The sequence below is a fragment of the Nicotiana tomentosiformis genome, chromosome 4 (genome assembly GCF_000390325.3).
Source record: "Nicotiana tomentosiformis chromosome 4, ASM39032v3, whole genome shotgun sequence".
NCBI lineage: Eukaryota > Viridiplantae > Streptophyta > Magnoliopsida > Solanales > Solanaceae > Nicotiana > Nicotiana tomentosiformis.
The window spans coordinates 5,100,100-5,119,896 of record NC_090815.1 but is presented as its reverse complement, the minus strand read 5'-3'; the positions used below and the strand labels follow the sequence as shown (position 1 = coordinate 5,119,896).

Below are 19,797 nucleotides of genomic sequence, written 5' to 3'. Positions count from 1 at the left end.
ACACTAATGCCTTTTGGGCCAGAGTGTTGTTCCACAAACACTGCACTAGCAATCACCATAAAATGCACATTGTCTCCAGGACCTAGACTAGCATCATGAATGGGTGGAAAATATGTAGAGATGTCAATAGGTGGATAGTGCATAAGGGTGATAAAATCAACCTGTATAATGACAGATGGATCCAAAACTCAGAACCTCTTAGAGCTTTGATTAGTGGACCCCTTAACAGGGGAGAGAAGAACAAAACTCTGGCCACCTATCTCCTAAATGACCAGCTCATTCCTATCAGCCTTTCCTTCAACCTACATGGCAGTGTGGTTTCAAGCATAAACTCCACTATTTCTAATGATAAACCTCTTAGAATAGACAAAATGGTGTGGAATAGGACTTGTAATGGACTTTTCTCTACCAAGTCTGCCCACTCCATAATCCTTGAGCAGTTTGAGAATCTGTACCAAAGTCCAGAGATGGATTTCAATTGGATTTGGTCAAAGAAGGTACCTAACAAGATAAAATACTTCATGTGGTTGATGACCCATGACAGACTTCCTACTGCCAAATACCTGCACTACATGGGGATCACTCTGAACCCCAGGTGTTTCTTCTGTGACAAAGAGGAAGAATCAATTGAGCATGTCATATCTAGTTGTGACAATGCCAAGTTATTCTGGGACAATCTATCCCACATGAGCTTAAATAATCATAACATCACCACCCTCCTGAATAAGCAGAACAACTTGGGATGCACCACCAACACAATCCACACACAAAAATTTCAACTCCCTCCTAAAATGGGGGGAGTTGATCCCTTTCTGCTTATGGAAGATTTGGCTCACTAGACACAACAATTGCTTCCATGGGAAAAGAGAGCCAATTTCCTGTAAGAATGTCATAGCTAAAGTTATTGAGTTCATTCATGTGGCTGGTGAATGCACTGACATCCCTACTAATGTCTTACATATCAAGTGGCATTCTCCCAGGAGAGGCCACTATAAACTCAATACAGACGGGGCAACCCTTCAAAATGGGTCTATAGGTGGATTATGAGGAGTAATCCGAAACAACAATGTTGATTGGGTGATGGGATTCATGGAAAAAATAAATTACACCAACACTCTACACTCTGAACTAACAACTCTAATGCAGGGACTAAGAATGGCAGTCTCAAACAACTTCATGCCTTTGGAGGTTAACATAGACTCAACTAAGGTAATACACAGAGGCAATATGATTTATGAGACTATTGTATGTAAATGCAGTTCACTCCTAACAACACTGGGGCATTCTCCAGTAAATCACAACTACAGAGAAGCCAATAAGGTGACAGATAAGCTGGCCAAGAAAGCAAGCAAGATGAATGAAACAACAACAAACTTTTTGGTAGTTCTTCAGGTGTTTGCCAATGAAGTAATATGGGCAGACATCCTAGGAATTATTTTTGAAAAAAATAAGGGGTTGTAATATTTATAATGTAGCGATAGACTACACTGTTTTTGTGGAGGTTGAGACCTCTCCGAATGCTTCTGTTGTAACAAACAACCAAGTAGCTAGTTAATATATATATATTAGATGAGGCACGCCTGTGCTCAGCACGGGCCCAATATCCCTAACTTTTTGCTCTGTTCGCTACAAAATAATTCTTTTGATAGATAAATTCGACATCCTATTGTAAAGAAGCATAATTTTATTGGATATAGAGGGGGTACAAATAGAAGTAAGAGGGTTTAAGGAATCTATTATTTGTACATCTTTCATTTTGATTCAGACAGCCACCAAACACAAACAAACTGTATTCAAAGCGTGTGGACCGAAGTTTCTCATTTTTGATACATCTACTTGTCATTCCAAACTACATAAAAATTACAGGTTGAAATTGTATTACATACAACTCTGAGATGTTTTTTACTTTCTCGCCCATCTAAGCTAATAATAACTTCTTTTACAGTACCAGGGGCAGGTACCACCATTTGTATTTGAATAATCTTTGAAACATGCACAAACAATATACAAGCAATGGTACATGCACCAACTGCTCAGTGCTGATCTATTTACTTCACTGAATGATGAATTCAGCTTCCTCTAGGCACATATAGCATCTTAGGCATACATTTTCACCAACATGTTGGAGGTTTGCTTGAGTTAGTAAGTTCAGTCCACTCCAATGGGTTAATGTTGAAGGGACTTTTCTCTTCATTCTCCAAGTTAAGGTTTCAGATGCGCCAATAGTCTCTGATAAGAAAAGAAACCATTACAATACTTATAAACCAAACTTGGAGATACAACTTACGCTCTTGTTTAGTACCCAAAGTTTAGTACTCTTTAAAATATTGTTCATAAGATAGAGAGAAAACTAGATTAGTCGGTATAATTATTTTTAGCTAGTTCAAGCTACATTATAGTTATATATCTCCTAAAACTTAAATGAAGTTAATAATAAAACAACACCCATAGAACAAAAGATACTCGACAGTGAGACCAGAAAGCTAAGAGGAAACAATGTGAAGCATCTATATACTCAGTGTTTAGCTCAAGTAGACAGTAAAAGAAGGAATTTATGCCAATTATGGTGCTAAATATAGTGCAACTTGGTAACTATTCTTTGATCAGACTAACCTAAAACAATTAATACCTCTATTTCTAAGATTAAGAACAAGGAGATCAACAGAAAAATTCCTACTAATAATAACGCAAATCAAGAAAAAAAAACGATAGGATAGATAAATAGTTTTGTCTTCCTCAAAATTTCCAAGTTTAATATCTAAAAAATAGATGGATTCACCAATCCATTCTTATTAAGATAGATCCAGACACACAAAATAGTGAAAAGTTCATTAATCTCAGAATTTTCTGTTAAAATTGCCAATTTTTTGAAGTTCACACAGTCATGCTTAATTCATCATTGACCAAGCTTAAATAGCCCCTTAAGCTATGTATGACTAATCAACTAACCATAAAAATAAGAGAATAAAACATGTGAACATATTAAAACCAGTTTGATTTTTTGTTTAGCTTCCTTCCCAAGGAATGTTTTATCAATACACTTTGTATTGTCTTTGAAATTTGCTGTTATGTCAGAATGCTACCAGAATAGAAAAAGGGAAATGGACCCTAAAAAACTGTCAATGATATTCGAACATATTTTAACTTATTTATAAAATAGAATCGTTGGCTATAGTTGGTATATTCTCATAATAAGAAAGAAAATATCTGAAGTTCCCACAAGTCAAAAAGTTTAACACCATCTTGAGCTGCAATCTTATAGTATCACCACACAAGCAAAACATATCACTTATAATTTTGATCACACAACTTGCTTTATGTTGCTAAAAGAATGATAATCAAAAGTTTCATTCATTGCAGAATACTCATTGCTAAGAAATAATCATTTTCTTAAAAGGAAATAGCATTACACCTGCATGACCATCAAACCTTACAACATTAGCTTTGGAGGTTGAGCATAAAAAGGGGATAAAAAACAGAGAGACGAAAAGTAAGGAAAACAATAATAGTAATTGTATAACTCCAGAGGAGTGCCATGAGTAACTTATGAAGCTCTTGAAGCAAAAGAAAAAAAAATCTAACCTTACATCTCATATCTTGAATATAGCCACTAAAGTCCGTGTTTCAAGGATCCACAAGGGTGAAAATCTGAAAATGTGCAGCAGTCGTATTCTGAAGCATCTGCAACCTGCATTAGAAGTTTGTACTTGACGACTCCAAAAATGTGAAAATTATTCGCAACTCCACAACATCGCGAAAAAAAAAGTGTGAAGGGCTTGTCTTTTATATCATAATATCTTTTGATAGAGTGTTGGATAAGAATAAGTATAAGGTTTTGCAAATACAAATTTTTTTTTTTATTCAATATTGTATCTACCATTTCGATTTAAACTTATCAATATCTTACGGTTTGCTAAGAAGGACTAGACCTTAAGTTTGATTAATTTCGTATGAGAAGTCATCTCTATTTCAACTCCCTGTCTCAAACAACTAACTTAATAGTTTGTATTCCCCCGCATGCATATGATCAAGTGGCTAGAATTGTGCAATCATTATAAATATTAGTTAAGTCAAAGAAATAGTCTTTTATTTTACTTTTAAAATTTTCCTATTGCTTTTGTGAGCAGAAAACTATATATGAAGATGCAGCAACAAACTGAATATGAAGCAACTAACATTAACTAATTAGAATATCTAAAAATCTATTTCTGTAAGGCAGTTTGTATTTTCACAAGCTAGGGTAATGAACTCAGCACATGAACCATGTACAATCATAAATTTTGCATCAAGTGTCTCACTACTCTACTTCTCTTAGATCATTTGAAGTATAATAAATTTTCTTATAGGAGGAAAGAAATGCAAGACTCTAACAGTTCACAGGAAACTTGCTCTAGTTGATCTTGCCATTTTGCTTTAATTGGTCTTGCCAGCTCGCTTTAATTTGTCTTGCCGGTCAAGTTCCTGACTGTTTGCTCCAAGTACCACAATACATGTATGCTGATCTTGAATTAAGTATACATCACATTATTAAGCGATTGAAAGTTTTATTTGCAAAATAGGCCAAGGCTGCATGATTGTTTGAAAACTTTTAGCATTAGGTTTAGTCTTTTTAAGGTAAATGTTGCCCTTGGTTGTCAGGCCTCTCTTCTCCCCAACCATAGACCCGATCCTCTGCCCCTCTACTTCTTTTCATTCTTTATAAATTTTATGTATCCCTAAGACTGCCCACAACCACATACTCAGCCTTAACAATATAGAAGTCACACAAATTGGAATTACCTTTTTTAGCATACACAGAAATAAGTAGTAAGTAGAGTGCCTTACAAAAAGCCCTATCTATCATAAAATTTTCTAACACAATTGAAATGGATCAGGTAAAAGACAAAGTAATCGAACCCTTAGGAGTAACTCGTGGGGCTTCAATATCTATTTATTTATTTAGCAAAATAAGAACCGTTTTGAGTAACATTCACCTATAGTAAAAGTTAGTAATTTATAACAAATATACCATTATCTAATGTTTGGAGACATGAACCGTGAAGCAAAGAGGAAAACAATTATAAATTCTCCAGCCTTTCAGCTAAGAAAATGTAGGAAATAAGGGATGACCTTTTGTCACCCCTCTTTATGCTACTACAGAAAAGGTATATCTTACATAAAGTAATCGAAACTTCAACATTTAACTGAAATTGTCTGTTTGCACTTTGAAACTGATATTTACCAATATGACGGACATGAGAATACAATTGAGCGATGCATTCACCATCTACACTATACTACTTTTTGATATCATTATATTAATAATCAATATCTAATAGTTTATCCAAACAAGAAGCCAAATCTAATATTATTGCTTTAGGATGATTCAACTCCAGTGAACCAAATTGTTTAACCAACTGTGCAAAATGATATATATTGGAATGATGGGCATATATGGTATCAAACCATTTAAGAATATATACTAAAGAAATATTGGTGAAACAAGATTTATGAGACAATCTTTTTTGAATTCTTTTGTTAATGAAATTTGAATGAAAAATATCGCTCGATACAGTTGATATGGAGTTATTGAATTTCTCAAAAGATAAAGCAAACAAAATTGAAGCCATACTCCTTTGATTTATCAATAAAAGAACCTATAGGAAGTTAGCTTCACTGTCATAACCACAAATTGGAAAAAGACACATGGTAAAATAACCAATTTATAATCAGGTACTCTCAACGAAATTGCGAAATGATTGGAATTCATATATAGAAAGCCAAAATTATAAAAGTGAAGATTGAATCTAAGATACCCGTGAATGTATCCTCTTTTTTGAGATATCTAGCTCTTGAATTCACTAACTTGCATGAAAAACATTTTCCTCCTACCCAATTTGGAAATCTCATATTGTCAGAAAAATGATCTCCCTGTTTCTTTCCCCAAGTTTAACTGGAGCAGTAGTCACCCACTAACTGAGCTAGAAATACACATCCTTGAACTCCAATGATCTTCTATAATAATAAAAGTAAATAGTAGAGAGGTAATCATTACCTCTGTAAAAGAAGACAACGAAGAAGAAAGCTAGATGGGGCCATGGGAGACTCTGAGCTTAGAATATTCTAGAGGAAGAATGTAAGCGAATTTGAGAGAGACGAAAATGCAAAATAGAGAATAAATCAGGTGGCTGTCGACCACTTTAGCTTTTCTATATAATAGAAAACAAAAATATATATATATATATATTGTTGATAAAAAAAAAAAGAGAATATTCTTTAGCAATTTCTGTGCCATAGAAAAATGAGGGACTTTAGTTAATCCGATAAAGTATGGATAACGGGATTTCGATCGGGGTGTTATCACTTTTAGCCCGCGTCAAAAATTATTTATATTCAGTAGTTAAAATAGTATATCAAATTTGTATAAATTTTGTATATAACATACAAAATATATATATATATACAAAAATATAAAAATTTTGACTATTATTTTTAGAGCGGCTATAGAGTTCATTTTCTCATTTTGATATCTCTTTATTCTTTCTTCGTAGATTGGTTCATTTTTAGAAATTCTTTTTTCCCTAGAAAGATGGTAGTACTAAAAATGAAAATCACTTTCTCAAATCACCCGTTTAGTTTCTCAATACAACAATATTCGAGTTTTTTCTTTTTACAAATCGAGTTTAATCAGATAATTATTAATAGGTCATGAGATTGTTGTATTTAGATTAGAAACAGTTGGATTGTTATGCATTAATAATTGTACCAAATTATGGCACACTGAAAACGTATATATTTACATTAATTATATCAAGGGGAAAATAGCAAATTCGAACTTTTATTATTTGAAGTTGCTCACTGCTATTCGATACCTTTTCTCGTCAATTTATACTCTTGCTCTTCGTATTTGTTTTACTAAATTAATGAGCATTAACTTGAAATGAATTAAGCAGAATCCTAAGTATCGGTGCTATTTGGTAGAGTGGCTTATGCTATGACATTTGCATATTTAGATGCTACTATCATATCTAGAGGATTGACTATTAAAGATATTTATTCAGCAGTAGATCCTTTAGATTCAGCGTGAAATATGTTTCAACCTCAAATCGTTGGTCACGAACATTACGAAACACTTTAAAAGTTAAGCAAATTTTATAACGTTACAGAGAATTTCATGATATTATAACTATTCTTGGATGTGACTACTTATCCGAAGAGGATCGTTTACTCGTAGCAAGAGTGCGAAAAATTAAGGGGTAATTTGGTTTGAAGACAAGTTTTGTACTGGGACTAATTATACAAAAATTAGTTATTCTCGTATTATTTCTTATTGATTATTTGGTATGTTGTATTAATCTTGAGATTGTCAATTTTAGTGCTTTATATCCTGGGATAACTTATCATGGGATTGCTATTCCATCATTTGACAGGTACGAGCTATCCAATAATATTTTTAATCATGAGATAACTTATCCCAGAAATAGTAACCAAATAGGAAATAAGACGGTACTAAATTTTCATCCGGTAATTATTTTTGCTTATTAGCATACCAAACGACCCATAAGTGTTTATGCATTAAAGTGAGGAAAAAAAAAATAAAAAAATAGCAATATTTACAACTGGTAATTGAAAAATAGCAACAATTTTAAAAATAATCAAAATTTAGCTATTTTTCATATAAAAATAAAATCTAAACAAAAACATCCTTAAAAATCTAGAAATATTATAGCATAATATGACGAAGTTTGAATTTTTTACATACGAGCTTTTAGCGTAATGTGTTAGAGTTCCAACATAATATGCGGGAAATGTATATACAGAAGCTCCATAATCTAACATATTATGCTGGAAGTGCTGGAGTTCCAACATAATATGCTGTAATTTTATACGCAGGAGCTCCATAATCCCGCATATTATGATAAAACTTTCTGTGTTTCAACAAAATAATAATACTTTACAAATACTGACTATTTTTTAATTAACGGTCCAAAAATTGGCTAGCCGCTAAAGTGGAACAATGGAATAATACTATAGACCAAAAGTGAGTGTTAATTTCAAGGGCAAATCTGACCATTTAATTTCCAATTCCCTTAGACCTCCAAACTTTTGGTAATAAAATATCTTCTCCAGTGTTATCATCTGTCTAAGAACAAACACACACACACAAAGCAATGGCTTCCCTCTTTGTATGCACTCCATCTTCTTCTACTTCTTCTCCTTCAAATTTCTCTGCAATTTTCCCAAATTCCTCATCTTTCAATCCCCAAACTCCTCCTCTTTTCCCAATTCCAACTTCTTACTTCAACAGAAAAAATACACACACATTATTTTGCTCCGCAGCAAAGCAACAAACGGGGCCAGTGAAAAAACAACGTACATCTCCAAATAATACCAAAAAGAAAAAGAAAAATGTTTCAAATTTCGAAGGTGAAGTGGATGTTGAAGTTGAAGATAAAGAAGCAGAGCGTTACGTTCCTTTGCCGCTACCTAAACCGCCAGCTGGATTTGTTTTAGATGAGCAGGGTAGAGTTCTCATGGCTTCCAATAAGCGTATTGCTACGATAGTGAGTCTTTTTTACTGCTAATATTTTTGTATATGTATGCTAAGCTGCTATAGTGCTATACTGTAGAGTTTAAGTTTTATGTATTAACAGTAAAAAAAACTGTGTTTACAAAATTAGGTCATTTAAAATCGAATTTCACTAACATGGGTCGGTAACTATTACTATCTCCGTTTCAATTCATATGAGTTAGTTTGACTCACCTTAAACATAAAAGCTTTTTGGGGTCGTAACATTTATGTCGCTATAAGGCTAAAATGAGTAAAATGAAAAGAATTGTTTTCAAATATAGAGATGTGTTATTTTCTTGGAATGAACTACTAAGAAAAGTGTGCCACATAAATTGAAAGGGAGGGAGCAAAAGAGGAAGGATAACCTGGTGGAGCAGGTTGAATTCTTTTGATGAATCGAGAAATCCCAGCTAGTGGAGAACGGTTTGAAACTCAGGTGGATAATAGAGCCTTCTCCACTTAAATACCAGTCTTTTATCTGTAGCCGTAGCAAGGTTCGGACACCTGATGTGCGCTTAACACACATCAATGCGCTCTTACCACTAGACCAAAGCCCTGGGGCTCAAGCAGGTTGAATTGCAATGCTACTGTAAGGATTTACATTGTTTGTGTAAATAACTTAAATATGTTTGCAAATGGCCGAAGTACTTGATACAGTATTTAATACAAGAAGGACAATTCTGCCTGTAAATGTCAGCATAGGGACAACAACAACAACGACCCAGTAAAGTCCTACAAGTGGGGTCTGGGGAGGGTAGTATGTACGCAGACCTTACCTCTACCCCGAGGTGGTAGAGAGGCTGTTTCCGATAGATCCCCGGCTCAAGAAGACGAAAAGAGACAATATATCAATACCATCAACAAAAATCATAGAAATAATAATATCACAAGAACCAGTAAATAGATGAAAAACAAACAATAACTAGTAAATAAGGCCCGACACTATGAAAACGGAAGAGTAGTGTGAACACAACATTGACCACTAGCAGTCTAAGACAAAATTCTATCAGACTAGCCTCACACTGGTACGAGTTAGAAATATGCTCAACTACCTCCTAACCTACAATCTTAATGCTCGACCTCCACAGCTTCCTATCGAGGGTCATGTCCTCGGAGATCTGAAGCCTCGCCATATCTCACCTCTCCCCAATACTTCTTAGGCCGCCCTCTACCTCACCTCGTACCCACCAAAGCCAACCGCTCGCACCTCCTTACCGGGGGCATCTGAGTTCCTCCTCTATACATGCCTGAACCATCTGAGCCTCGCTTTCCGCATCTTGTCATCCATGGGAGCCACACCCACCTTCTCCCGAATATCTTCATTCTTAATCTTATCCATCCTAGTGTGCCCGCACATCCACCTCACATCCTCATTTCTGTTACTCTCATCTTCTGGATATGTGAGTTCTTAACTGGTCAACGCTCAGCCCCATACAACATGGCCGGTCTAACCAACGCTCTACAAAACTTACCTTTAAGTAGCGGTGGCACTTTCTTGTCACATAGGACTCCAGATGCTAACCTCCATTTCATCCACCCCACCCCTATACGGTGTGTGACATCCTCGTCGATCTCCCTCTCCCCTGGATAACCGACTCAAGGTACTTGAAATTGCCTCTCTTGGGAATGACTTGCGATCCAAACCGCACGTCCATGCCCGCTTCCCTCGGCTCGGCACTGAACTTACACTCAAAATATTCCGTCTTAGTCCTGCTCAACTTGAAACCCTTAGACTCAAGGGCCTGTCTCCAAACCTCCAGCCTCTAGTTAACGCCGCTTCGCGTCTCGTCTATCAAAACTATGTCGTTAGCGAATAACATACACCATGGCATCTCCCCTCGAATAAGGTGTGTCAGTGCGTCCATCACCAGGGCAAATACGAGTGGGTTGAGCGCAGATCCTTGGTGTAACCCCATATCAACCGAAAAATGTTCAGAATCGCCTGCCACTGTCCTAACCCGAGTCTTATCTCCATCATACATGTCCTTAATCATCCTAATGTAAGGAACCGACACACCTTTAGCCTCTAGACATCTCCAAAGAACCTTTTTAGGAACCTTGTCATACGCTTTCTCCAGATCAATAAACACCATGTGCAAATCCTTCTTCCTGTCCCTGTACTGTTCCACCAACCTCCTAATAAGGTGGATAGCTTCCATAGTAGAACGCCCTAGCATGAACTCGAACTGGTTGTCAGATATAGACACCGTCCTCCTCACCTTGACTTCTACCACCCTTTCCCAAACTTTCATGGTATGACTCAGTAATTTGATATCCTTATAATTGTTGCAACTCTGGATTTCACCTTTGTTCTTGTACAACGGAACCACCGTACTCCACCTCCACTTATCCGGCATCCTCTTCGTCCTGAAAATAACATTAAATAGCCCAGTCAGCCACTCAAACCTGCTCTACCCACACACCTCCAAAATTCTAGCGGAATCTCGTCAGGCCCGGTAGCTCTGCCCCTGCTCATTTTACGCATAGCCCCCACGATCTCCTCAACCTTGATGCGCCTACAATACCCAAAGTCTTGGTGACTCTCGGAATGCCCCAACTCGGCTAGCACAATATCCCGATCCCCTTCTTCATTCAGAAGTTTATGAAAGAAAGTCTGTCATCTCCGCTTAATCTGGGCCTCTCCCATCAATACTCTACCTTCCTCGTCTTTGATGCACCTCACTTGGTCTAGATCTCGAGCCTCCCTCTCTCTCGCCTTCGGTAGCCGGAATAACTTTTTCTCCCCGCCTTTGGCCCCTAGTTCCTTGTATAGGCGACCAAAAGCCGCAGTCTTAGCCTCCGTGACTGCCAGCTTCGCCTCCTTCCTACCTACTTTATACCTCTGTCTGTTCGTTCCCCTCTCTTCCTCGCATGTGCTCCCTACTAACTTCAGGTATGCCGCCTTTTTCTCTTCCATTTTACCTTGGACCACTTCATTCGCCTTTGTGCCCGCCAGAGTAACTCTTCGAGACTCCCAACACCTCTTTCGCCGCCTCCCTTATACAATCTGCTGTCGTCGACCACATATCGCTCGCGTCCCCACTACTCCTCCCGGCTCCCACAACCGATAACCTCTCTTTCAACTCCTGGGCTTTATCCTTAGTCAAGGCTCCCCACCTGATCCTCGGTCGTCCTCGTGCAACCCTCTTCTTCCTCTTCATCATGATACTGACGTCCATCACCAAGAGCTTATGCTGCGTCGCGAGGGTCTCGCCCGGGAAAATGCCAGCATAGGGAATTTGTGGAATTCTTTGTCAGTTCTGTTTCCCACATCTGTTTTACTTATAAATTTTGGGATCCCGAGATTAGCATTCTGGCGTTTTCAATAAGTGATGTATTACACATTCTTATTTGAGAAAAAGGAGAAGTGAATAGTGATTTATTACACATAATTTAGAGAAAAAAAGGAACACATTAGAGCGAACTAAAAATGTGATCTTGAAATAGATTTTGTCTCGTAGAAAAGCAGAATATTAGGAACTTAGAGAACTTGCAGCTAAAAATAAACATTCAAGGCACGCTCCTCCTTCAGAAACTTGACAGATGTCGACTAATATATTCATTTTTCATTCTCACGTCCATTGGAAATTTGGAATGTCAAATGCACACTGGACAATTTTTCCTTCGCCAAAGAACAAAAAGGGAAGAATAAATCTCAACAATGCAACGTATCCATGAGCCTAAGTTTGAGAATTCTTACCATTGTTATATCATTTAACTTTCCATAGTCGTCGCTTTTCATGTTGCAAAATTCCTTTCTGCAAGTTGAATATTCGGATACCTTTTTATTTAAACTTCATAAGGTGGGTAGGAAAACATATTTAATTGATCTATTCTAAAAAAACCCATATTTTATTGATCTAACAAGTTAAGGGCAATTTCTGGATAACAATCAAGTAAAGTCATTGTAGTGGCCTTGGAGTCTTCAATTAAACTGAAAAAGGAATATAATACACCTTGAATCTGGAGAAAACTCAACATGAAGTTGCTCTAGTACATACCTTTGACACTCTATGTCAATATGAGGAATGCAAGAGTTCATTCAGGGAGAAAAACTGATGAAAGAGAGCAAAAAGATCATCCTTTCTTTTTTCTCTTGCTTCCTTTTCTTTTTTCTTTTGAAGTAAAAAAAGTAAGAGAGTTGTCCAGGTCATTTTCAATTTACCGAAACTTTAGCGTGACATGCTCTAGCGATTTTCCCAACTTTAGTGTGCCGGAATATCATATGGGACAGTATTACATCTAAAACAGCTCATCTCTTCTGAGGTCCAGGTTCAGTTTCTTATAGGATATAGTAGCTTCTCACAAAAGGGAGGAGAAAATGCATGTATAGCAGTGATTGGTTTTTAATTTCCCGAAAATTTAAAGCGATTTTGCAGACACATAACAACGTCTCCGTTACCTCTTAATCAGATTTCATGTGTGCAACTACCTTAGTTGACGTTTCATAGGTGCAAAATCATCTCCTTAAATTTGACTTGTATGAGCAACTTGTCAGTCACTTCTAAATTAATTCAAGTACTTGTGTATTTTCTTTTGTAGTTTTCGTTCTCTTTTATCTCTGCCAACTTAGTTATCTAAAGGGCTCAGCAACAGGTTGATTCTACCAACAATTTCCCACTGGAATGCGTCATCAGGAGGGTTTTTAGAAGTACACGAGAAGATGAATGTTTACTACTCTGCCCTGTTGATATGTAAGTGAAGTTTGTAGTTATCATTTGATATCTTTTCCTTTTCTGGCGGTACATTAAATAGATGTATTTGTCTCTGCAGGCCTGTTCAGATTTTAAAGAGCACAAATGTCGAGGGGTGGTCTGCTGTATGTCTGAACTAAACTTGATTTTCTGTTATGTTTGTGGAAACTTGCCAGAGAGAGTCTTGATTGTCTATCTCATTTCTCTTTCTTAACCAATGATCAGTGTTCAAATGGATTTAAGATATATTACTTTTTCACCTTACATGCTTCCTTCCGTTTGAGAATTCAGGAATTGCTTGCTTGAGTATCCTGTTGTAAAATTTTGGGTTGTCTTGTAATTTTACAGGTTGTTGATAGTGTTCATTTGGCCCCCCTCTTCTCTCTCTCTCCCTCCTTTTCTTTTTTGTTCTTCTCCCTAGTAAGGAGTGGTCCCCCCCCCCCCCCCATGTTCTTTTCACCTAAGTTGCTCCGACATGACAGATTAGGTGGCGCACCCGTGTCGACACGACACTAGTATGGGTGTGGGTATGGGATCCGTACCGGAACTAGTCAAACAATTTTGGGTACTTTGACCACGACAGACGGAAAAATTCGAGACGAGATACAATTTGATTCCCGAAATCATAACTAAAACTAGGGTAAATTTGAAGAAAATAGCATACCTTATCTAGGAAATCAATCATTTACTTATCTACAACTTGAGAATAAAAAAGTAATCCACACTTTACAAGCTATACGTAAGTATTCCACAAAATTTCTCATAATTTAGAGATATTTTTATATTTTTGAATTATTTTTAGCCGGATCCTGCAACTGTATCCGTACTAGGATCCGAATCCCCGAATCTTATAATTTACATCTCGAAGGATCCGACCTCTAGATCTGCACCCGTGTCGGACACCCGCACCCGTGTCCGAGCAACTTAGCTTTTCACTACTAAGGTGTTGGGATGAGCGCAGATTAATTTGAAACCCTATTATTTTCTGTCAGTCATTGACATTTGGAAAATGCATACTGTAACCAATTAACTTATATGAAGCAAGGAAGAGCGGTAGACCATTGTCAGTGTCCTCTTATTCTTGCGTCTTCTATGTACCCTCTATTCTGTTGCATGATACTAGTAATTACTAGTATGAATAATGCTTTTCTAAGTAACAGAGTCACCTTTAAATTTTTCATATTAGGAAATTTGACCTGCTTTTGTTCCTTCATGCACCCACTTGTTAGAAATTATAAAAGAGAAAAAAGGGCACAAATAGTTTTTACATATTATAGATCATATCGCAATATATTATTAATTTATATGCCTGTTTGTAGGTAAGCGATGAAGAAGTTGAAGCTATCCTACCGACTGCAGCCTATGCTCTAGCCAAGATACACATGCATCTGGTGTACAGTGGGTACAATCTCTAGACCTTCGATTTTAATATGGTTGTTCTCCATTTCAGTTATCTTCTTCCTTGCATGTATCAAAATCTGATTTCATTTTTATATGTTCTGATGATGCCTAGCTATTCTCTATCAGATTTTGTTACACAGCACGAGGAGGATTTTGCTACACAGAGGACGACATATTTGAATTCAGAACAGGCAATGTTTGCGTCTTTATAAAGCTGCATCTTACTGCAGTCAATATTGTTACTACCTCCGATCCATCTTAATGTTGTTTTAGCCTTTCAAATCTGGTCCAAAATAAGTGATTTTCAAAATTTAGATCTGATTCATTAGCTTTACTTTCTATTAGTTTCCTTGTTGGTTTAGAACTTAGGTCATTATATCCTCCTTTGATTTGGTATCACTTTGTAAATAGGCTTTATAGTCTAACTTAGACGAGGATTTATGTTTTCCTTGTTCTTATACAAGACGAGATGCTTGCAATAACATAATAATTTCTTGTCACTTATGAAGTTTTGCCTTTTGCCTTTTAAGATCTAGTGAAGGATTTTACCGTCTATCTTGGATCAACAATACTCTATAGGTGTTTCTTGAGATAGTTTATTAGATGTTGTCTAGGTGGCACAATAATCTATTTCAGGATGTGATGCAGAATCGACCAAATGTGGGGAACTATGGATTTACTTACAGCTGAAACTCAGGTCTTCAGATTTCAAAGGACCATAGTCCAAGGCTTGAGTTCTTTGTGGCCTGTCTTTTTTTCTCCCCCTGCTGATTTGGGCGTTTTCCCAGTTCTTTTCGGGGTGGTAGATGGTGTGGAAGGAAGTAGGGGTTTAAACTTGTGACTTCGATCCTTAAAAGAAGAGTCCATGCAACGCGAGCTAATGCCTTATCCCCATGGATTTTTGGTTTTCAAGTCATTGACTATGGACTTTCACCTTATCAATTCTTTTATATTCTTGTCTGGATCTGTCATGATGGGTCATAGTTCATTGTATGTTATTTAGAATGAAGGTTGTTTGCTTATGACCGTAATGTCTCTTTTGTAGTTCATATCTCTTTTCTGGATAATATCCAACAGAATTCATTTGTTTCTAAAGGTTGTTGCACTTTTTCAGATGATGGTGATGATGTAGATGGCTTGCCAAGTGAAGGCATAGAAGTCACATGCTTCCACATGGTAAATTATCATCTGTTCATCGTGTTAAATGATCATTATCAAGCTGGGATAATAATTGAAAAATAATGTATTCTCTTGGTGTAACTTATGCACTTCAACTTGTGGACAACTACTGCTCCTTTTATCTGTCTTGATTGTTGGTAAAAGCGTGGGTTGCTCTAGTGGTGAGCACCCTCCACTTCCAACCAAGAGGTTGTGAGTTCGAGTCACCCCAAGAGCAAGGTGGGTAGTTCTTGGAGGGAGGGAGCTGGGGGTCTATCGGAAACAGCCTCTCTACCCCAGGGTGGGGGTAAGGTCCGCTTACACACTACCCTCCCCAGACCCCACTAGTGGGATTATACTGGGTTATTGTTGTTGTTGTTGTTGATTGTTGGTAAAAGCCCGTTTTTATCCCTTTGCTATATGGTATCTTCAATTTGATTCCTCTATTAACTGATTGCATAAGAACCTTCAAGTTTTTGAATTTACTCTTTCGTTCAAATTGATAATGGAAATTTTCAACTCAATCTATTAGTTCTAATAATTTATCAGTTGACAGATTTTTTTTTTCTTTTTTATAAAACCGTGTTAAGGGGCGTTAAAGATTGGAATGCAGTTTGATTTTGTGTTTTGGGAAATATTGTGTGCTTGAACTTAGTCTTGGAAATAATGTGTGATAGAGTGAAACTTGGTTCTCTGTTCCTATTTTCTTTCACTATAGTAATTCCTGTAAATGACACTATGTGATATCTTCATGGCTACTAATAATAGGTAACGCCAATGACTGGTTAATTTACCTGGCTCTTTACTAGTGTAATGCATTTATATCTAAGAATGGCTATCAGTTTCGTCATCTCTGTCAAAATAGTATCCCTTATCCTTATGGTACTCTCTCCATTTTAACACGCATTGGAGTAAAATTATCTATGTTGTTAATATTCATTTTACAATGGAAATTCTGAAAACTTTCTGCTGGTAAGATTTCCATGTTCAAGCTTCTTTCCTCCAAGTTAGTTCTTATCTTTATTATCACTGTTCATGATTTTTAATAAATTCCTGAAACAGCCCCAAAACTGTCTTTGTGTGCCTCATATTAAGCAGTTCGTTGCCAAATGTCATCTCACATATCTTGATATTGATTTCCTCTCCACAGGATGGTTCCCACTATATGATTTATACACCTTCGGACCCACTTCTCTTTGTTGCAGTGAAGGTAAAGAGTCATCTCTCATTTGTATATAGAAGCTCTGGTTTTCATCTCATTCTAAAAGCTTATTCATCTTTTGCTATTGCCAGTATGCTTTGCTGGTTTCATCTTCTGTTATTTCCACTTGTTTTTTATTTTTTTTAATTTGCATTTTATTTCACCTTGTTCTAATAATTTTATGAAAATTCCTTTGTGTAACCTGTTATTGCAGGGCAAAGATGGTCTATTGCAGATTGCTGACGATGTAAGCATTGAAATTCCCTTCATGGCCTGTTAATATATTTTCAATAGCAATTTGTTGCTACAAATTTTGTTTTCTTGCTAAGTACAGATACATATATGAGTTGTTTTATGTTATCACTTATTGAACTTCATCACACACAACGAGCCCCCTTAGTTCCTCACAGAAATACCATAAAAAGATTAACCATATCTATTAATCTAAACGCTTCTTTCTTTTAGAGGATTTTATATCAGAAAGTTTCTTGGGTTTCTGTTACTATAGAGTTTGTTCAAGAATTGTGATTTCTCTTTGGAAAGAGTCATCTTTTTGCTCACTCGGGAAAAAGGTTTGTCATATCTTAAGTTGCTAAATGGGGTCAAGGTATATCAAGGTGGCGAGGTATATTTTATGTTCCCTTTTCGAACAACGCTATTGTCAACCTGCCTCCTTTGGGAGTCTCTTTGCTAAAGATATGTGGGGAGCAAGGAAGTCCTCACTTTCTTTATCCTTCATGATAAGCAAAAGCTGTATTTTCCGATGGCCCTAGTTTTGAGAGTCTACTGATTTTGGATTAGTAATCTATTTCTGCTGAAGTTGTAAGGTGAACCTTGAGTTTCCAAGAACTCACCTCCATCTTCAACTTAGGAAACTGCAGTATGTCACTCGTAGATGCATGTCAAAGTTATGCAGTGCCAAAAGGAAGGTGAAAGAAAGTTAACGGGAAGACAGGGAGAGAGAGGGAGAGGTGTGTGTGTGTGTGGTGGTGGTGGGGGGGGGGGGGGGAATCAATTCCTAAAGTACTAGGTGCATTTGGTGTAGCACAAGGCACATGTTCTACTGAAAGAACGTGCCATGAAGCAAAATGTTTAACAGCAGAAATATGAATTCAACAGTCACGGCTTTATTGCACCTGATCAGTTTGGCAGATAGTTGGAGGACTTTGGCAGAACACTATGCCACTATGGTGGTAAAAGTTGCATGTCAAACATTCAACTCATGCTTTTGCTGCATATGAGCGCATATAAACAACCCTTGTTTCTTGGTACAGCTTATTTCTGTTAGCTAATTGCTGCCATTGTTTCTTGTTCGTGCACTTTTCTCTTAGCTTGATTTTTCAAAGTTAGGGTGTATGTTACAGCATCTGTGCACTTTCCTGCAACAGGAACTCTTGGAAGACCCAGCCATCATCAGCGCCATAGATGAGGAGACTGAATTTAATGCCTTAGTGGTATGTACATTATACTTTAGTTAGTATATAAATTTTCAACTACTGAAATGCTCTAATTCAATCTCTGATTTTGCAGGAAGAAGAGGCTGCTCTTCTTGAATCATTGTTGGGGGAAAGATGATCAGCTTTCTATATTTCTTTAGGTTTTGAGATTTTGCAAATTATCTTGGTATTTTTTTTGATTTGTGTATAGTAAATGTCTAGATCTTTAATCTGTTAGATGGCCTATTATGTCCCTTGATGCCTTCTGTTCTTTTGTGAAAATTTATACTTGCTCTGGTGCTCTCCTTTACCAAGAGAAGTATCATATTGGAGCAATTTTTGCAGAGTATATTACTGTGCGCTTTGTGCATTATTTATGATGCATTATAATTGCTCTGCTGAGATGATTTTTGCCACGAGAATATTCTCGATTAGTTCTCCTTTTATTGAAGGGATAATACATAGTTAATCAGTCTTATCGGGTGGGAAATTGCATTCGCTAATAGAGCTTCCTACTATCGCACCGTGGGAGAGTGCAAATGGCAAGTTGAATGGTCTGGTTCCGTTCAATTGTCCAAATCAACAAATCTAGCCGTTGAGGGTATCATTATATCATTACTAAAGTTTGTAACTGCACTTATACAGAGTTTGTATAAGATCTGTAATGAAAAAAAGTCTGCATTGCAAACATGCTGTTGTTTCTTCAATATTCTAAAGCCGTTGCAATAAGCAGTCGAGTGACAAACTGTACTGTGCTTAAAAGAATTCAAATAACATTCAAAAAACCAGCAAATGACAAACTACAGAGATAAACTTAAATTCCAAACCAAATCATTATAAGCATCAACATAAAGGAGATGTTCAAGGATGACTTTTTTTCTTTCCAAAAAGGGGAAGGTTTGAGATTCAAAATTGACCTTTGGGATCTTTACACAAATAGAAGGCCAGATTCGCTATTTTTTCCTAGCTGTTATATATAGATTATATATTAATTATATACGGTTATACACAATAATATGGCTTATACATATATCATACATCTCACGGCTACTTTTAGTTCAAGCGATTGGGTGTACGAAATTATTTGGGTTAACTCTTCAAAACTGAAAGTATGTACATTGTTTGCTAGGAAGGAAAAAGAATAGGGGAATGTGGGTGGGTTTAAACACTTAGTAGGCGTTTGGACATGAATTCCAAATTTTTTTTTCAAATTTGAAATTTGACTAAAATTTGAATTGAAGATGAAGTTGTGTTTGATATAATTTTTACAACATATTTGGATGTCTTTTTTTCAACATATTTTGCAACTAAACACTAGCAACCTTCCCATTTTCAAGTGAGATTGGAAAAATTGCA

At 36.6% G+C, this 19,797-nt stretch overlaps 1 protein-coding gene and 1 long non-coding RNA gene across 2 annotated transcripts; one reads left to right on the top strand and one right to left on the bottom strand.

Moving 5' to 3' along the window:
- Positions 1-1,775: 1,775 nt before the first annotated feature.
- LOC104119502 (uncharacterized) lies at positions 1,776-6,175 on the bottom strand. The gene is made up of 3 exons (XR_691468.4): positions 5,796-6,175; positions 3,583-3,688; positions 1,776-2,229 (listed from the first exon to the last, which is right to left on the bottom strand). It is a non-coding gene; the product is annotated as an uncharacterized lncRNA (long non-coding RNA).
- A 1,927-nt stretch (positions 6,176-8,102) lies between these two features.
- Positions 8,103-18,843, top strand: LOC104119501 (uncharacterized). Its single transcript, XM_009631022.4, has 10 exons — positions 8,103-8,543; positions 13,148-13,245; positions 13,325-13,370; positions 14,565-14,647; positions 14,773-14,837; positions 15,761-15,822; positions 16,955-17,014; positions 17,220-17,252; positions 18,394-18,459; positions 18,536-18,843. Exons 1-10 carry the CDS (start codon positions 8,151-8,153, stop codon positions 18,578-18,580), a joined length of 951 nt encoding a protein of 316 aa, XP_009629317.1. The 5' UTR covers positions 8,103-8,150; the 3' UTR covers positions 18,581-18,843.
- The last annotated feature ends 954 nt before the right edge of the window (positions 18,844-19,797 follow it).